The sequence below is a fragment of the Sciurus carolinensis genome, chromosome 5, assembly GCF_902686445.1.
Source record: "Sciurus carolinensis chromosome 5, mSciCar1.2, whole genome shotgun sequence".
NCBI classification, from domain to species: Eukaryota; Metazoa; Chordata; class Mammalia; order Rodentia; family Sciuridae; genus Sciurus; species Sciurus carolinensis.
Genome location: NC_062217.1, coordinates 64,256,316 through 64,276,035, shown reverse-complemented (window position 1 = coordinate 64,276,035; position 19,720 = coordinate 64,256,316). Strand labels below are relative to the sequence as shown.

The window sequence follows — 19,720 nt, the reverse complement described above, 5'->3', positions numbered from 1 at the left end:
ACTCTAAGTTTTCTAGAGGCCAAATAAAGAGAGGAATCTGATCAATTTCATAATTTACAACATCCATGATAAAAGCAAACCAATTTACTCAGGAGAAGTGCAATTATTCCTGCTACTAAAACCTGAAAGAAATTTTCCCCAAGGGTCATCATAAAGAGGACACTATAAAATATAATGAAATATGCCTTGAACAATATCTTTATGATAGATACCACTAAGAGTTTCATAGAGCTTTTTAAATGGTATTCCACGCTACATACTGATGGTCTAGCTCTATAATTCTGTGGATAGTTTAATAGAGGCAGATATTTTTGAGTAACTGAAAGAGCAAATGGACAAAAAAAACTTTCCAAGATTTCACAAAAACACTTTTATTTTATCTCTTTAGAGAATTTTTATAGCACTTCTCAAAACACTTAATTTGTTAACTCAGTAAATAGTTATTGAACATCTACAATTTATATAGCATCATAGAAGCCCAAAGGAAACACAAGGGATAAAATGATTTCCACTAACAGAATTAACTCAGTTATTGTGTGATGTTGATTAATATAAACAAATTATATTACTTATAAATTATAAAATGTATGCAAATTAAATGACAGATGATCTGAAAGAAAGTAAAAGTTAGCATCCTCTTGTTCAAGTTAAAGGCACTTCGGGTCCCATGATATGCTCCCATCATGAATCAGGTTTCTCCTCAGAATATAAGTGTGTCTTCTCTCACCTTCAGATTATTGGTCCCTTAATGAATGTTTTACTCTGTTTTAGTAGAGTCACATTGCCTTTTTAAAAATAGTCCTAGCTTCAATCAGGTTTTATCTTAAATTATATGTCCTATGGAGATCTCTACCAGTATTATAATGTTGTGACCATTACTCTGTTCTGAGAAGTCTTTGTTATATCTTCCAAGGAATTGCTTCAGGAGATATTGGAGGAGGTAGAGCAAAAGGAAGCCAAACATACCAGGCACTGTGGCACACACATATAATCCCAGTGGCTCAGGAGGCTGACACAGAAGGATTGCAAGTTCAAAGCCAGCCTCAGTAATTTAGTAAGGCCGTAAGCAACTTAACAAGACTGTATCTCAAAATAAAAAATAAAAAAGGAGTGGGATGTGGCTCAGAGGTTGAGTGCCCGTGGGTTCTATCCTTGGTACACACACACACAAAAAAGGAGGCCAAATATTGTTTGTGGAATCTCTGTCTTCTCTAAACATTAAGTGTAGGAAAGGTTTTGACAGTTTAAAAAATATGTTTAAAAAGCACTGTAGTACTCTGTATCATTTTACCCACAATTGTTTTTCTGCAAGATCAATCCATCTATTCAGTAAATGTATGGTTCCTCTGCTATTTTCCAGGCACTATGCCAGGATCTAGATATACTGTTTACAAGAGGCAAGGTTTTACAATTTGTAATGAGATCTCAAAGTGCACCAAAGATTAGACTGCTGTTTGGTAACAGCAGTGGCAAAGATATACAAACTTGAACTGTGAAGATCTAGTGGAACTGCAGTCAGGTCACATGAGACACGATAGAGGGCTTGAATAGCTCAGATAGATAGCTTTTGAATTGTATCTTGAAATATGACAGGAATTAGGAAAATATGCTGGATAAAGTCATTTTTAAGCAATGAAATGAATAAGGTGAACATGTTAACATGGTGAATTTAAAGAATAAATTTTCTTTCAGTTGTGACTGGAATAAGTAAGGAAAAAATGAATGATAATCAGAAGATGTCAGATAATATAAAAACAGAAAGCTTAAACAAGAAGTTTGAACCAAATGCAAGGAAGACTATAAAATAAAACAAAAATCTTTGAATGATGTTATATGCACATTTATGTTTTAGAAATATCATTTTGGCATCATTATAGAAGATGCAATTGAGACACTAAGAATAGACTCAGGCAGAGTAATTAGAGACTCTGGCAATCTGGAAATAAAACAAATGGAAATCTGAATTGAGCCAAATAAATTGTCCTGAGAGGAAAGAGCTATGAAAGATAATAAGAGGGTGGAATGTGGGACTGTTGTGACTGCTGTGGCCTTTCTGTCCTTTTCTTTTTTTCCTTTTATAAAAACAATGATACATATTTACATTTTCAATGTAATTTTATTGCCATTTTCTGATGCTTGTACGTGTAGTCAAGCTTTTAAAAATGCGAAATGTTATTCTTTTCATATTCACTAAATCTTCCATAGCAGAACACTTGAAACTTGAACATTTAATCACTTAGTATATTCTGCCTGCATAACAAAGCTCAACATTATAATCCTCCAGTTATTACAAGAGCTGTGCTGCCTCAGATACATTTACACTTCAATTACAATTACAATGCTTTCATCTTAACAGCTTCTAGTTTCTGAAGGATTGAGTCTCAAGGATTATGTTATAACGAGAACAAAGGTTATTGACTATTTTTCTCATTTCTTTCTGAGATGCTTTACTCGCCAAATAAAAGTGAAGCAGAATTTATGCCAAGATGTTTTCTCCCTCCAGGAAAACATAATGGAAGTTATAAGAAATCAGGAGTTTTTACTCCTTCCAGCTGAGGAGCTCCATAAACTACTAGCCAGTGATGATGTAAATGTTCCTGATGAAGAAACCATCTTCCATGCATTAATGATGTGGGTCAAGTATGACATGCAGAGGCGATGCAATGATCTGAGCATGCTTCTTGCCTTCATACGACTGCCACTGCTTCCACCACAGGTAATTATGTGTGATGCTGTTTCAATAGACACAATTTACTGAAAAGACATATTGGAAATACACATCACAACATGTTTTATCTATTCACATTTAAAGTTTTGGTTAAAATTTGTAATTTTGCAACATTATCTCTGTACAGCATTGCTAATCCAGGGACTTGGCTTCATCGGCTATCCAAAATTAATCTTGAAACTGGATCTACCCTATGAAATGATAGATGAAATTTTATGTGCCTGTATTTTGTTGGAAAACCTATTCCTTTCTTCATCTGGATCCAAACCATCAACAAAATTTCTCCCTAACACATATATCACTAAGAATGTAGAGACTTAGGACATCAGAAGAAAATAATAGGCAAGAATAAAATGTTAATAGCTAATACAGAAGTGAAGTTTGTGGTCGTGTATTAAAGTTAGAAAGTTTAATACATCTGTTTACCATAACTGGAAAAAGGATGAAGACTCACATAAAAAACAATAATTGTGTTTTATTTGACTATTGAGAGAAAAAAAGGAGGAAAAAACAGAGCTAAAGAATTTATACAAGTACTTCCTGAACAAATTACATGAGTCTATCATAATGCTGTACTTTTTAGGAAATAAAACATGCATTTAGATTATTGGACAAAATAAATTGTGATAACGAGAATTGGAATTTTTCAAATCTCCCACACTAGCTTCTGATGCTAGGTGTTTGCAGAGTCTTAAATCCTTTCTCAAGGCACAAATGGCCATTGATCACTGCTAACCAAAGATAGCCAATGATAGGTAGGTGGTCATTAGCCAATAACAAATGCTAGGATATAGCTATTACTGTCTAACCATTTACACTCTTTGTTTACTGAAATGCAGGGAGCATGGAGTTAAACTGGTACTCAAAAATTATCATAAAGAGTAGGATGCATCCCAGAAGAGGCCAAGAACATGACCAGGGCTCTATCTTCTCACAATATGAGTTTTTTTTCACATCCTCCTTCCCCATTCTTCTGTCATCATCTATGGGGAGATGTTCCCACCTGTACATCAGAACAGAGATGTTATTCTATGGTCTCATTTTGTTCTTAAAGCTATGCCATGTATTGGCTTCTATTTCTTACTGGTTCAGATTCTTTATCTTGCTTAGTGAATCAATATTTTAACATTATTGGAACAAATAAAAAAATTAAAAATCTAAATATAATCTTTCGTTTTGGCATGACTAACTAGTAGAAAGATTTTAACTTAATTATTTGGGGGTGGGAGGGAAGTACTGGGGATTAAACACAGGAACCCTTTACCACTGATCCACATCTCCAGTCATTTTTATTTTTTATTTTGAGATAATGTCTCACTAAGTTGCTCAGCCTAGCCTTGAATTTGCAATCTTCCCACCTCAGCCTCATGAGATCCTGGAGTTACAGAAGTGTAATTCTAACCACAATGTCCAGTAGACATAAATGTAATATTTAGCTATTCTCCAGAAGTTATCTGAGTGAGCCTGTGCTACTAAAGGAATCTTCCTTCCCAGACAAATGGAGACTCCTACAACCATAATTCCAAGCTTCACATCAACATCAATGGACCCTGTCAAGAGTTAGTCCCATTAATCCTTTTCTTTTGACAGTTTCCCATTACCTCTTTTGCTTCTGTTTATTTTCTACAATCAACTTTGCTTTCTGATCTACTTTGAAAGTAGTTTAAAGAAGATCCTAAAGTAATTTAAAGAATACTTGTGACCTTGCCATGCATTTCACTGCTCACTGCTAGATACTACCTAACAATATAAGTGCAATGTTTATGTTTGGTTAGCTTCATACTAATCTCAGTGTTCAACCAGGGGGCGGAGAGAGATTAACTGAACCTAGGATTATAGCTTTTCACTTGGACTTTTAAACATCTTAGGGTCTTCATAAAAATCTATTAATATGACCAAAAACACTTTTTTCTTGATCCTGGAATCATGATTCTTAAAATAACTAATGATGCATAGCTCTTTTACAGCCCTTAGGTGATTTCTGTGCATATGCTGTGTGTGTTTAAATACACACACCTGAGGAGTTTGTGTGGGTTATCATCAGAGTGGGTAGGACATATGGAATTTCAAACACAGTTTGGTTGATGAATGATAGAAATATTGAATAAAAAACTGAAAACCATTCGAGAGTAGGGGAAGTTATTTGGACAACATGCCACAGCAAGATGTCAGCATACATAAGAGTAGAAAGATTAAAAGTACTATGACTCTAAGTTCTAAATAATACTAAAATAATAATTTCAGTGTTAATTTCTTTCCTCTTTTCCTTTTCTTTCCTTATTACCATAGATAATATAAATAGATACAGATATATACATGAACATGTAATTATAATGTTATATATTTTACATGAATTATAATATATAATCATATGCTGTTTCATATATTAAAAACACAAATTACATTTCTAAATACTAACAATATTTAAGGGAGAAAGAGTTTTATTTTCCTAGTGAAATAAGGATTACTTTCAAAAATAGTTGGCTAAGTAGTACTTGAACTGTGTATGAGGAGACTTAAGAAAAGGATTCATTTGTGCTTTTGTAAAGTAATTCCTGCTGATACAAATGATCAGTTTCAGGTGAGTGAGAGAATCAATGTGAAAAATCAATGTGAAATGTTTACAATATCATTAGCCAAAACAGTGCAAAGTACTGACCAGTGTAAGAACAGAAAATATAAGATTATTTAAAAAGATGTTTAAGACAAAAGTAAATACATATAGCAAAAAATTAGCTTCCAGAAGAAAGTTAGACTTTGTTACCTGAAATTACATTTCTTTTTTTTTAGCTTACTTCTACATACTTTTTTTTTATTGTATACAAATGGGATACATGTTGTTTCTCTCTTTGTACATGGAGTCAAGGCATACCATTTGTGTAATCATAAATTTACATAGGGCAATGATGTTTGATTCATTATTTTTTCCCTTCACCCCAGCCCCTCTTTTCTCTCTATACAGTTCTTCTTTCCTCCATTCTTACCACCCTCCTTATCCCTAACCCTAAACCTAACCCTAAACCTAACGCTAACCCCTCACACCCCCCCATTATATGTCCTCATCCGCTTATCAGCGAGATCATTCGTCTTTAATTTTTTGAGATTGGCTTATCTCACTTAGCATGATATTCTCCAATTTCATCCATTTGCCTGCAAATGCCATAATTTCATCATTCTTCATGGCGGAGTAATATTCCATTGTATATGTATGCCACAGTTTCTTTATCCATTCATCAACTGAAGGGCATCTAGGTTGGTTCCACAATCTGGCTATGGTGAATTCAGCAGCTATGAACATTGATATGGCTGTATCTCTGTAGTATCCTGATTTTAAGTCCTTTGGGTATAGGCCAAGGAGTCGGATAGCTGGGTCAAATGGTGTTTCCATTCCAAGCTTTCTGAGGAATCTCCATACTGCTTTCCAGAGTGGCTGTACTAATTTGCAACCCCACCAGCAATGTATGAGTGTTCCTTTTTCCCCACATACTCTCCAACACCTATTGTTGCTTGTGTTCTTGATAATCGCCATTCTAATTGGGGTGAGATGAAATCATAGGGTAGTTTTGATTTGCATTTCTCTTATTACTAGAGATGTTGAACATTTTTTTCATATATCTGTTGATTGCTTGTACATCTTCTTCTGTGCAGTGTCTGTTCATTTCCTTAGCCCATTTGTTGATTGGATTATTTGTATTCTTCGTGTAGAGTTTTTTGAGTTCTTTATAGATTCTGGAAATTAGCGCTCTAGCTGAAGTATGAGTGGCAAAGATATTCTCCCACTCTGTAGGCTCTCTCTTCACATTACTGAGAGTTTCCTTTGCTGAGAGAAAGCTTTTTAGTTTGAATCTATCCCGGTTGTTGATTCTTGCTTTTATTTCTTGTGCTATGGGAGTCCTGTTAAGGAAGTCTGATCCTAAGCCAACAAGTTGAAGATTTGGACCTACTTTTTCTTCTATAAGATGCAGAGTCTCTGGTCTGATTCCGAGGTCCTTGAACCATTTTGAGTTGAGTTTTGTGTAGGGTGAGAGATAGGGGTTTCATTTCATTCTGTTGCATATGGTTTTCCAGTTTTCCCAGCACCATTTGTTGAAGAGGCTATCTTTTCTCCATTGCATATTGTTGGAACCTTTGTCTAGTATGAGAAAATTGTATTTATTTGGGTTTGTGTCCATGTCCTCTATTCTGTACCATTGATCTACCTGTCTATTTTGGTACCAATACCATGCCGTTTTTGTTACTATTGCTTTGTAATAGAGTTGAAGATCTGGTATTGCGATACCCCCTGCTTTGCTCTTTCTACTGAGGATTGCTTTAGCTATTCTGGGCTTTTTATTCTTCCAGATGAACTTTATAATTGCTTGCTCTATTTCTGTGAGGTACATCATTGGAATTTTAATTGGAATTTCATTGAATCAGTATAGCACGTTAGGTAGTATGGCCATTTTGACAATATTAATTCTGCCTATCCAAGAACATGGGAGATCTTTCCATCTTCTAAGGTTTTCTTTAATTTCTTTCTTTAGTGTTCTGTAGTTCTCATTGTAGAGGTCTTTCACCTCTTTTGTGAGATTGATTCCCAAGTATTTTATTTTTTTCGATGCTATTGTGAATGGGGTAGTTTTCCTAACTTCTCTTTCTGAAGATTCATCACTTATGTATAAAAATGCATTGGATTTGTGAGCATTGATCTTGTAACCTGCTACTTTACTGAATTCACTTATGAGTTCTAAAAGTTTTCTGGTGGAATTTCCAGGTTCCTCTAAATATATAATCCTGTCATCAGCGAACAGGGATAGTTTGAGTTCTGGTTTTCCAATTCGTAACACTTTAATTTCTTTGGTTTGTCTAATTGCTCTGGCTAGAGTCTCAAGGACAATGTTGAATAGAAGTGGTGAAAGAGGGCATCCCTGCCTTGTTCCAGTTTTTAGGGGGAATGTTTTCAGTTTTTCACCATTTAGAATGATATTAGCCATGGGCTTAGTGTAGATGGCCTTTATAATGTTAAGGAATGTTCCCACTACCCCAATTTTTTCTAGTGTTTTGAGCATGAAGGGATGCTGTATTTTATCAAATGCTTTTTCTGCATCTATTGAAATAATCATGTGATTCTTAACTTTAAGACTGTTGATATGGTGAATGACATTTATTGATTTCCGGATGTTGAACCAACCTTGCATCCCTGGGATAAAACCCACTTGATCATGGTGCACTATCTTTTTAATATATTTTTGTATGCAATTTGCTAAAATTTTGTTGAGAATTTTTGCATCGATGTTCCTTAAGGATATTGGTCTGCAATTTTCTTTCCTCGATGTGTCTCTGTCTGGTTTAAGTATCAGGGTGATATTGGTTTCATAGAAGGAGTTTGGGAGGGTTCCCTCCTCTTCTATTTCATGGAATACTTTGAGGAGTATTGGAATGAGTTCTTCTTTAAAGGTTTTGTAGAATTCGGCTGAGAACCCATCTGTTCCTGGACTTTTCTTTGTTGGTAGGCTTTTGATGACCTCTTCTATTTCATTGCTTGAAATTCATTTATTTAAGTTGTGTATGTCCTCCTTATTCAGTTTAGGTAATTCATATGTCTCTAGAAACCTGTTGATGTCTTCGAGATTTTCTGTTTTGTTGGAGTATAGATTTTCAAAATAGCTTCTAATTATGTTTTGTATTTCACTTGTGTCTGTTGTGATGTTTCCTTTTTCATTCGAATTTTAGTAATTTGAGTTTTCTCCCTCTTTCTCTTTGTTAGTGTGACTAAGGGTTTATCAATTTTGTTTATTTTTTCAAAGAACCAACTATTTATTTTGTTAATTTTTCCAATTGTTTCTTTTGTTTCAATTTCATTGATTTCTGATTTTAACTTTTTCCTGTCTTCTACTACTTTTGGTGTTGGTCTGCTCTTATTTTACTAGGACTTTGAGCTGTAGTGTTAAGTCATTTATTTGTTGATTTCTACTTCTTTTGTTGAATGCGCCCCATGAAATAAATATTCCTCTAAGTACTGCTTTCATAGTGTCCCAGAGATTTTGATATGATGTATCTTTGTTCTCGTTTACTTCTAAGAATTTTTTTATTTCCCTCCTGATGTCTTCTATTATCCATTCATCATATAATAGTGTATTATCTAATCTCCAGGTATTGGAGAAGTTTCTGTTTTTTATTCTGTCATTTATTTCTAATTTCAATCCATTATGATCTGATAGAGTACAAGTTAGTATCTCTATCTTCTTGTATTTGCTAACAGTAGCTTTGTGGCATAAAATATGGTCTATTTTAGAGAAGGATCCATGTGCTGCTGAGAAGAAAGTGTATTCGTTTTTTGTTGGATGGTATATTTTATATATGTCTATTAAGTCTAAATTGTTGATTGTGTTATTGAGATCTATAGTTTCTTTATTCATTTTTTGTTTGGAAGATCTATCCAGCGGTGAGAGAGGGGTGTTAAAATCGCCTAGTATTATTGTGTTGTGGTCTATTTGATTTCTGGAATTGAGAAGGATTTGTTTGACGTACATGGATGAGCCAATGTTCGGGGCAGAGATATTTACGATTGTTATGTCTTGTTGATTTATGCTTCCCTTAAGCAGCATGTAATGTCCTTCTTTATCCCTTCTGACTAGTTTTGGTTTGAAGTCCACATTATCTGAAATGAGGATGGATACTCCAGCTTTTTTGCTGTGTCCGTGTGCATGGTATGTTTTTTCCCTTCCTTTCACCTTTAGTCTATGGGTATCTCTTTCTATGAGATGAGTCTCTCACAGGCAGCATATTGTTGGATTTTTCTTTTTAATCCAATCTGTCAGTCTGTCTTTTGATTGATGAGTTCAGGCCATTAACCTTCAGGGTTATTATTGTGATATGATTTGTATTCCCAGTCATTTGACTCATTTTTGTTTTTTGACATGATTTGGTTTCTCCTTTATTTGGCTATTACTTTAGGCTAGTTCCTCCCGTTGCTGATTTGCATCATTGTTTTTCATCTCTTCCTCATGGAATATTTTGCTGAGTATGTTCTGTAAATTCCTTTAACTTTTTTTTGTAAATTCCTTTAACTTTTGTTTATCATGGAAGGATTTTATTTCACCATCAAGTCTAAAGGTAAGTTTTACTGGGTATAAGATTCTTGATTGGCATCCATTTTCTTTCAGGGCTTGGTAAATATTGTTCTAGGTCCTTCTAGCTTTTAGGGTCTAGATTGAAAAATCTGCTGATATTCTTATTGGTTTCCCCCTGAATGTAATTTGGTTCTTTTCTCTTGCGGCCTTTAAAATTCTGTCTTTATTTTGTATGTTAGGTATTTTCATAATAATGTGCCTTGGTGTGGGTCTGTTGTAATTTTGTATATTTCGATTCCTATAAGCCTCTTGTACTTGGTTTTCCATTTCATTCTTCAGATTTGGGAAATTTTCTGATATTATTTCATTGAATAGATTGTTCATTCCTTGGTTTGTTTCTCTAAGCCTTCCTCAATCCCAATAATTCTTAAATTTGGCCTTTTCATGATATCCCATAATTCTTGTAGATTCTGTTCATGATTTCTTACCATCTTTTCTGTTTGGCCAACTTTGCTTTCAAGATTAAATAATTTGTCTTCAATGTCTGAGGTTCTGTCTTCCAGGGGTTCTATCCTATTGGTTATGCTTTCTATGGAGTTTTTAACTTGGTTTATTGCTTCCTTCATTTCAAGGATTTCTGTTTGTTTTTTTTTTCAGTACCTCTAACTCTTTATTGAAATGATCTCTTGCTTCCCGTATTTGGTCTTTTTTAACTGTTGATTGGTGCGATCATTTAATGCCTGCATTTGCTCTTTCATCTCCTCCTTCAATGCCTGCATTTGCTCTTTCATCTCCTCATTTGCTTCCCTGATTGTTTTAATTATGTACATTCTGAACTCTCTTTCTGACATTTCTTCTGCTGTGCTGTCATTGGGTTTTATTGATATAGTATCTAGTTTTGTTTGGGACATTTTCTTCCCTTGTTTTTTCATATTGGTCAGATGTCAGTGGGACTCTGAGATATTGCAGATTTCCTCTATTGGCTTATAGTGTCCCTGAAATTACATTTCTAACTGGGTATTTCTGTGATTATATATGCAAATGCATTAAAGAATTCTAGAATAAAAGATAGCAATCAAAGCAATGATGGTGACTTCATCAACAACGGCAACATGATAAAAGACTTATTAGTGCCAAGGAATAAATTTAGCCTACAATAATAATCTTGTCTTATATTAATGAGGTAATTGACCAAATAGCCTTTGATATATATTCAATCTTTACTCACAATTAGCATTCTCATGTATTTTATTATTTAGTCTGTTGCATATTTCTGCATATAGGTATTTCTTAGGTACACAAGATAAAATCTGTTCTGATATTTTTATTAATTATAAATGAGTACATGCCTTTATGAGGTATTAGTTATGGCAATTTGGTGTTGTAAATATAATGAGGATGTAAATTTTAGTAAAGAAATATGGATTTTATATGAGAACAATAGTAAGTGAAATGAACTTCAGGAGAGACACAGAAACAACGTCTATTTCATTCTCAATTGAGATACGACAGCTTAAACTAAAATAAATTCAATTGTTTGACTTTGCTGTGGAAGGTAACAGAGGAAAATGAAAAATGAAAGAAATAGATAATTGAGCTATAGACCAAGAACTCTATTATTTAAAATAAGTGAGGAGTAGAATTTTGTATAATAGTTTTTATATTTTTCTTGAATACCCAATATTTAAAATTTCAACAACCAAAATATGGAAATTTAAGTAATTTTAAATAATGACTAACATTTAATATTCTGTAACTTTCATTTCCACTGATTTTGGTTTCATATATGTATGCATATATATATATATATACATATATATTATATGTATAAATTTACTATATGTATACATTTAAAAGTATACATAAAGCAGAGGGTACAGTTCATTGGTGGGGAGCTTTCCTAGTATGCTCAAGGCTCTGAGTCAATCCTACTACCACAAACACAAAAAAAGTACACATGAATATCAATTTTGGTGAATTCAAATGGTTTAGAAAGCTATTATGTGTCTCTAAAAATAAAGTGAAAACAATTCTACATATAATCAAGTTTAGAGATATTCAGAGATATCTTTCACAGAGAAAATTTTGAAAGTTGGAAATATTCAGATAGGCTTTTCTTCGTATCTTAGAACTAATATTGTTTTAGTTATTAAACCTATTGATTCTTAAAATAATGTAGCTGAGGGTGTGTGTGTGCGCACGTGCACATGTGTTTGTACACATGTACATTTACTTTTATTTTTCTGTAGCAAAAGTTAATGCGAAAAACATTTACAATGGAAAAATAAAATATTGTCTAGACTTAGAAGAATATGGTTTAATCTAGTAACAAACAAAATTATAAAGACACTCAAGTGTTTAATATTAGGAAAGAGATGCTACTTTTTCTTCACAAGAATTAATTCTTTTTTGAAAATCTCTATTAAACTTATTCCCAAAGAGTCTATAAGGTAGTAATAATAATACAAGAAGTAAGGGCGAGGTCTCCAACCTTTGTGTTCATTGGAACAGTGACAAATGATCTGATTGCAGTGACATAGAGACTCTATTGCCCATAAAAATTATAGCCACGAGTAAAAAATCTAATGAAAAGCAAGCAACATGACAAAGAGCAAATCAATATAAAAAGAGAATTCATAAATCACAGTAGAAGATATACTGAATAGGTTACATCCTTGAGTAATTTATGTTTTGTTTAATTTTACTTCTCCAAACTAGTCCCTGACAATTCCAACAGTTCTCCAAGTATGTCTGCAAAACTTTAATGTTTAATGTGTTGTACATCTTATCTTTATAATGGAAAAAAATTGAAAATCTATAAACTCTTACAAATGAATAAGACCAAAAGAATTATCCAAACAAGTTAGCATAATTCATTTTCATTCATTTTTATCTTTTCATTTTGGCACTGTTCTATTTCCCTCTGATCTGCTCATTGTCTAGTTAGTATAGAAATAGTCCTCTCTACAAAGCTAAAAAATCAATAATGAAAAAGGATTACTTTTCTCTAAAAGGAATCTGAAAGCAATTTCTTCAAAATGAAAATATAGACAACATATGCTTCTAAAATCTTATTTATTTATGATCATTTAGCCTACAATGACATTCAAAGTTCAAGTTACATTACAAAAGTTCAAAACTTTTCTTTCTTTTCAACAAGCTTTAAACCAACAGGGTATCAATCTAGTAAAAGATGTTCAATGATATGTCCATTCACACATTGTTCTCCTTGGTGTAGCAAAAAAAATAAAGAAGTTGGACCATAATCTGAAAGCCTGTATTTGCCTCTCCTGATGGGAGATTTGCTCTTCTCCCATCAGGGCTGCATCCACTAGTTGTGCTTTGTAACCCATCTCTCTTGCCACAGAGGTTCCTATACTACAATTATCCTTTCTATATTTTATCAATTTTGACTATTTTGGATAATCCCAAACTACTTACAAAGTTGCATTTTTTCAAACATTTTAAAACCAAACAAAACTCATATGCCTCTCTACCACTTGCTCCAATTCTCTGTTCCATTTCCCCCAAATTATGGACTTTTATAGTTATTAAATTAACTTGTTCATAACCCTCATTATCTTTTACCCTATTTCAATCAATTCTTTGCACTAATCAAAATGACCAAAACTCTTCATGCTGTCATTTCTTTCCCACATCACATTCATCTTTCTTGATTTCTTAGCAGCTTTCTGTATTGCTAATCTGGTCACTCTTGCTCATTTTCCATCGCTAATTTTTTCTGTTCTCTAATGTTGCAGTGCTCCAGGCCACCATATTTTGTATATTGAAAATAGCATATAATTTCACACCTTTAAATGCCATGTTGAAACTAGTTACAAATTCTAAGTTTTAGCCTTTTTTCCTAAACTTTTTCTGAAAAACACTCAACTGCTCAATTAACTACTTAATAAGTTCAACTGCATATCCAATAGGAATACAGAACTTCACATGAACAAAATGGGTTATTGCAAACTCCCAAGACTATTCTTCTCATTCTCATTAAATATCATGATCAATTATATTAGTCAGGGATCTCTAGAAGAACACAACCAATAGGGTATATATGAATTTATATATATGTATATATTTAAACATATCATAGATTTATAATTATGTCTATATAAATATGTATATATATAAAAGTATTTATATATATATATAAATCCTTTTGGTTCTGTATAATCAAATACATATATGATTACACAAAGAGATTTATTTGATTGACTTACACAACCAGAAGCTTGATAGTCCACAATGTCTGCCTAAAGACTGGAGAGGTGAAGGAACCAGTAGTCCAAGATGCTAAAGACTTAGAACAAGAGGGATGGATGATGCTACCCCACTCCAGGACAGAAGGCCTAAAAATTCCCTGAAGAATCACTGGCAGAGCTTCTTTGGAAGAGTAAAGGAGCTGGAGTCTGATGTCCTCAGGTGATCGCAGCACTCTCAAGATCTCTTTCCAAAAAAACGGAGTTTGTGTCTGCTGCTGCTTTCTTGTTCTTCCATAAAAATTCTATGCAAGTTTCCAACCTGTTGGATGATGCTGACCACATGTAGGGTGGGTCTCCACTTCAGTTGGCTCTCCCGCATGCCACTCATTCTTAAAATCAAGCTTATTTACACCTCCAGCAGCCTCTAATTTTAGCCATCTCTTAATCCCATCATATTGACAATTCAGATTAACCATTACACCAATCAACCAGTTGCTAAGCCCTAAATTTTAGCTTTATTTTTCTATTCACGTTGTTTTTAACATTCAATCTCTAAACAAGTACTTTGATTCTTCTCCAAACCATGTCCCAAATGTGTTCTTTTTGTTGTTTGTTCTTTTTTGGGGGGAGAGGACTTAGTTTTTGTTTGTTTGTCTATAATCATCTTTACATCCCTACCATATCTATTCTATACTATTGTAATAGTTTCTGAATAGTTTCTGAACTTTTTTTTTTTTTTTTTTTTTTTTTTTTGTGGTACTGGGGATTGAACCCAGGACCTTGTGCTTGAAAGTTAAGCACTCTACCAACTGAGCCATATCCCCAGCCCAGCTTCTGAACTTTTGTTCTTACTTTTATGTACAAATAATATTTAATAATGTAACCACTGCAATAATTTTCCATATAACACCATGCAGAACTTTTTCAGTATGAATAGATTTCAAAGTTAAGATTTATGCATTTAGGATAAATTGCTAATATCTCCATTTTATAAGACTCTACATCATTTATCCAAAGGTTTACTCCCCTGACCTCATTTTTTATCATTTCTCACAATTCTCCAGCCAAATTGGACATCTTTCAATATCTTAAGGAAGCCAGGATTATTCCTTCCATAGTCCATTTTTATCAGCTAATCTTTGGGGCTAAAAGGAGTGTCATGCCATGGGGAATGTTTTGTTTTTCTTCTATTTGCCTAGTTACTCCATTTGAAACTAGGTTGTCTACACAAGGCCAACCACTTAAGGAAGACACATGACCTACAGATCACATATAACAATTGTTTTATTTACTTCATCAGGGTATGCTTTGACAAATCTAATGTTATTGATAACATATTCCCTTTTGCTGGAACCAACTGCCCACCACACACCTCTATTTGTTCTCTGTTCCAACTTAGCTGAACCTTTCTCATTAAGTATGTTTGACTTTAAATTCTTCCTGCTGTATTGTATTGCTTAGTTCAGTTTGCTTTTATAACTTTCTTCAAGTAATATTTTTTAGAACAACAAACTTTCTTGCTCACATTTGGGTGCTGTGGTTTATGCCTATAATCCAAGTGGCTCAGGATGCTCAGGCAAGAGGATTTCAAGTTCAAAGTCAGGCTCAGCAATTTAACAAGGCTCTAAGTAACAGGGAGATCCTGTCCAAAATTAAAAATAAATAAATAAATAAAAAGGACTGGGGGCATGGCTCAGTGGTTGAGTACCCCTGAGTTCATTCCCCAATACCAAAAGAAGAAAAGAAAAAAAACAAGTCTTGCTCACAAAGATGCTGGCATAGTTGAATTCAGTTGAAATCAAATCTTGCTGAATAGACAAATGAGAAGTTTATTTTAGGCAGTAAGAGAATTTTTGTTACATGTATTTTAACTATTTGTTGATATTTGATTTGTCTGGATTGTGGTGTAAGTCTATGTGATGGTGTTACAAAGGATATAATAGAGAACACTGAGAACATTGTCATAAGCAAGGATTGGAGCACATTGATTCTGAATTTACTAAAATTTCTTTATTGAATGGACATTGCAAAAGCAAATTTGCATAGAACATAATATCCCATTTGTTCCTCTGTTAGATAAATTTATGAAGCATAAATTTATCAACATTCCTCTGATATCTATAGTCATGATATATTTAAAGACTACATGAAAATTTTGTGACATTTTATCAGAAAAACAAAGTTTACTCCAAAAAACAAAAGAAATTAAATTTAAAAATTAAATTTGTTCCTAAGTATTTTCATACATATTTTTAAAATATTATAGATTGCATTTACTAAGAGACTACACAGGAATGAGGGAAATCTTGCTGTGACATCCACCATCTCATTGATGGCCAAGGTTGATTTGACTGATCTGCTGGTTAGACATGTTCCCCTTCCTCTCTCACCACTCCATGTACATCTCTCCTTAACCTGTGTTTTGGATCAAAGAGGTCCACCTTCCCTGATAAGGAAGACCATTCTTCAGTCAAAGATATCGAAGATGTATGATTAGTTATGCTCCCTTGCTGGAAACTCCATACAAGCTCTCAATGTCCAAGAGGACATCCAGTACAAGAACAATTATTTTTTCTATTTTAAACATTTAAGGGAAATTATTTTTAATTGTTTATGTTATATAGAATCACAAAATTTAAAAGGATATAATAATTTGTAGATGAACTAAGGAACATTATGAAATATTGCAATAAAACAAATGAAACTTAAATCATTAGACTTTCTTTACCAAGGATTTTAATTTAGGATTTGAGAAAGCTGAATTATCTCGTAAAGAATCTTAATAGTTTAAGTGTAAACGCTAAGAGGGCAATCAAATGCATCTTTCAGGTGGTGTAACAAGTAGCAAGGAGATATAAATCAGGAAGCAGTAAGCCTGCATGAAGATGCAGCTCTGGAGCCAATTTAGCAATTTATTGAGGTCCTAGGTAATTTAGCGAGACCCATCTCAAATAAAACATAAAGAGGACCAGGGATGTGACTCAGTGGTTAAGTGCCTCTGGGTTTAATCCCTGGAACCAGAAAAAAAGAAAAAAGGAAATAAAAGAAAAGAAAAGAAAAGAAAAGAAAAGAAAAGAAAAGAAAATTAACTTTAAAAAAAATCAGGAAGCAGTTAGCACATAAATACAATTTAAAGATGTGACATGAGATAGCATCACCAAAGAAGTGAGCGTAGTTAGATAAGAAAAGAGGAAAAAATGAAATTCTAGAATATTCAACCAGAGCAACTAAGAAATAAGAAAAAACAAATTATTTGATATTATATAGATAATCAAATAGAATAAAAACCAAAAGAGCTTGATGTCCTGGGATTTCAAATAAGAAACATCTCAGTGGAGTGAGCAAAGATATCAAATGCTGCTGAAATGTCAAATAGGATGAGACTTAATAATTGCCTTTTGTATTTAACAACATAAAGTTCATTGCCAACTTTGCCCAAATTCTCTTTTGTGAAATGGAACCAAAGAAGAGTAGGAGACTAGAATTTAAGAGTAAATGCAGAGAATTCAAAACTGAAATGAATTTTTTTTTCTATAGGTGACTGGAATTAGTTAGCTAAGTTCAGTAAGAAAGAAAGTATATACATATACAAACACACATTAAAATTTAAACAGGGTATGCTTATATAAACTACCATGAGCAACCATGTGGAATAAGGAAGGATTGGAAAGTAAGAACTTAACATGATGCCAAAGAATACAGTAATCACAAAAATAAGGAGCAGTTACTAACCAGAGTAATCACAAAAATAAGGAGTAGTTACTACCAATAGGACCAAGAATTAAGCACCCAATGAAGAGTCCCCACCATCATCACTAATATCCAAACCTTGAATCCAGAAGAACCATAGCTCACTGGATAGCAGAGGTCACTTTGGTGATTGGTGCAATGGCAGAACTTGCTGGAAACCTAACCCCTACAACTTTGAGAATTCTCCCCACCTGTGTCCTACCACAGACAGTACTACAGAATCAGCTGAGAAGGAATCAGATAAGTGATACTAGCCACTTAGCACAGATGGAAGGTAATGAAGAATTACATTCACTATAGGGACCTGGAAAGTGGGCACATGTAAACCAGAAAACAAAATATTTCCTCATACAATGTCTCTTCGGCACACCCTACTGATAAAGCTTACCGAAGCATTAGCTGGCGAAGAAAATACTTAAATGATCCATATTCACTTTTATAATAGTTTAAAAGACTGATATTTTTCAAATGAAGAAAAATTATCTTAGAATATTATGCTGAGTATCATATAAATTAATATATATGTACATATTAATTAAGCAGCATACATATTAATTTAACATTATTCACACATACAAAAATTTTCTAATTCAATACTCTTAAAAATTGAGAAAATTTTCAATTATTTTTTGTATGCTCAGTTTTAGATTCTGGAAAATAATTCAGGGTTTGCTGTTAGCAGAAATTTTTGGTAGACTTCCATTAATTTAGTTAATAGAATTCATTTAGTGGATGCACTATGTTTTTCCCTGTTTTTCTATTCTGTTGATGTGCTTTATGAAATATTAGTGTGATTCTTTGACTATTGTTGATTCAAAGTTATATTTACTCCAATATTTTATATCTAATGCTAGCTTCTTTACCAAACTTATTCTGCCCATTTTAGAATTTATTTTTCCATATTTAAAAATATATGCTTGATTACATGATGCTCTATTAAAATATGTCTACCTTACTTACTTTCATAGATTTTTATTCCAGAAAAGACTTTCATATCCATCCCCATAAATATTTTTTTAGGTAAATTTTGAGATGCTGAGAATTAAAAGTCTATTTTAGGTACTACTTTAAATTTAATAACTCATTGATACATGTGAAATGAAATTTAGAGAACCTAAATCTCCAACAAGAATTATTTTCCCCCTATGGGAATAAGCTTTCAAACAAATGAAATAATCGTTTGACTCTTATGTCTTGGCATTTAGAAGATGTAGAAGTAGAAGCTCTCATCCTGATACACAAAGTAGAAACAACATATATGATGGATACATGAATTTTTAAGATTATATTTCAAATAGAAAGCTGGATTATTTAAACTACAAAGCTTAAATTAGTTATGATCAGAAGAAAAAATTTCCTGAAAATTTAGATAATATTTAAATATTCATGTTTTCTTGAAACTTATGACTAAAAGTTATTTACTGAACCTCTTAACATTCATTATAACCATCATTTAATAAATCTATATCCATGTAATTTATTGTTTTTTTACATAATTATACTCTTTAAATATATTTTATTGCATCAATAATGAAAATCAGTATTACTATGTTTATACTTTCAACTATCAATTACATTTTAAATGTATATTTAAATGACTTAATTTTTTCAATAAATGTTTTTTCTATGATTTATGTAACAATTCAAATATTCTATATTAATGCTAAGGTCTTTCTGCAAATTTTCTCCTAAAATATTTCATATACATATTGCTGTTTTATAAAATATTAAATTACTGAAAAGCTAGTATTATAGAAAGGGAATTAAGGAGAATACTACTTGTAAAATATTTTTTGGTCAAAATACACTTAAAGTTGATTATCAAAACCATCCAGTTTTCTTATTTTTACATATTTTTTATTTCTTTTCTTTTGGTACTTTAAATAGCATAGAGTTCTATATTGTTCAATGTTTTTACACATTAGATACACTTTGAACATATGTGTAAGGATTAAATATGGGATATTTGAAGCCAA

General features: G+C 32.7%; 1 protein-coding gene across 1 annotated transcript in view; it reads left to right on the top strand.

The window, feature by feature from the left end:
• Klhl1 (kelch like family member 1) overlaps window positions 1–19,720 on the top strand; it is a 409,920-nt gene that overhangs the window by 232,811 nt on the left and 157,389 nt on the right. Inside the window, exon 5 of the mRNA XM_047552871.1 lies at window positions 2,504–2,716. Within this exon, the coding sequence (XP_047408827.1) occupies window positions 2,504–2,716 (213 nt within the window). The remainder of the gene's footprint in view (window positions 1–2,503; window positions 2,717–19,720) is intronic.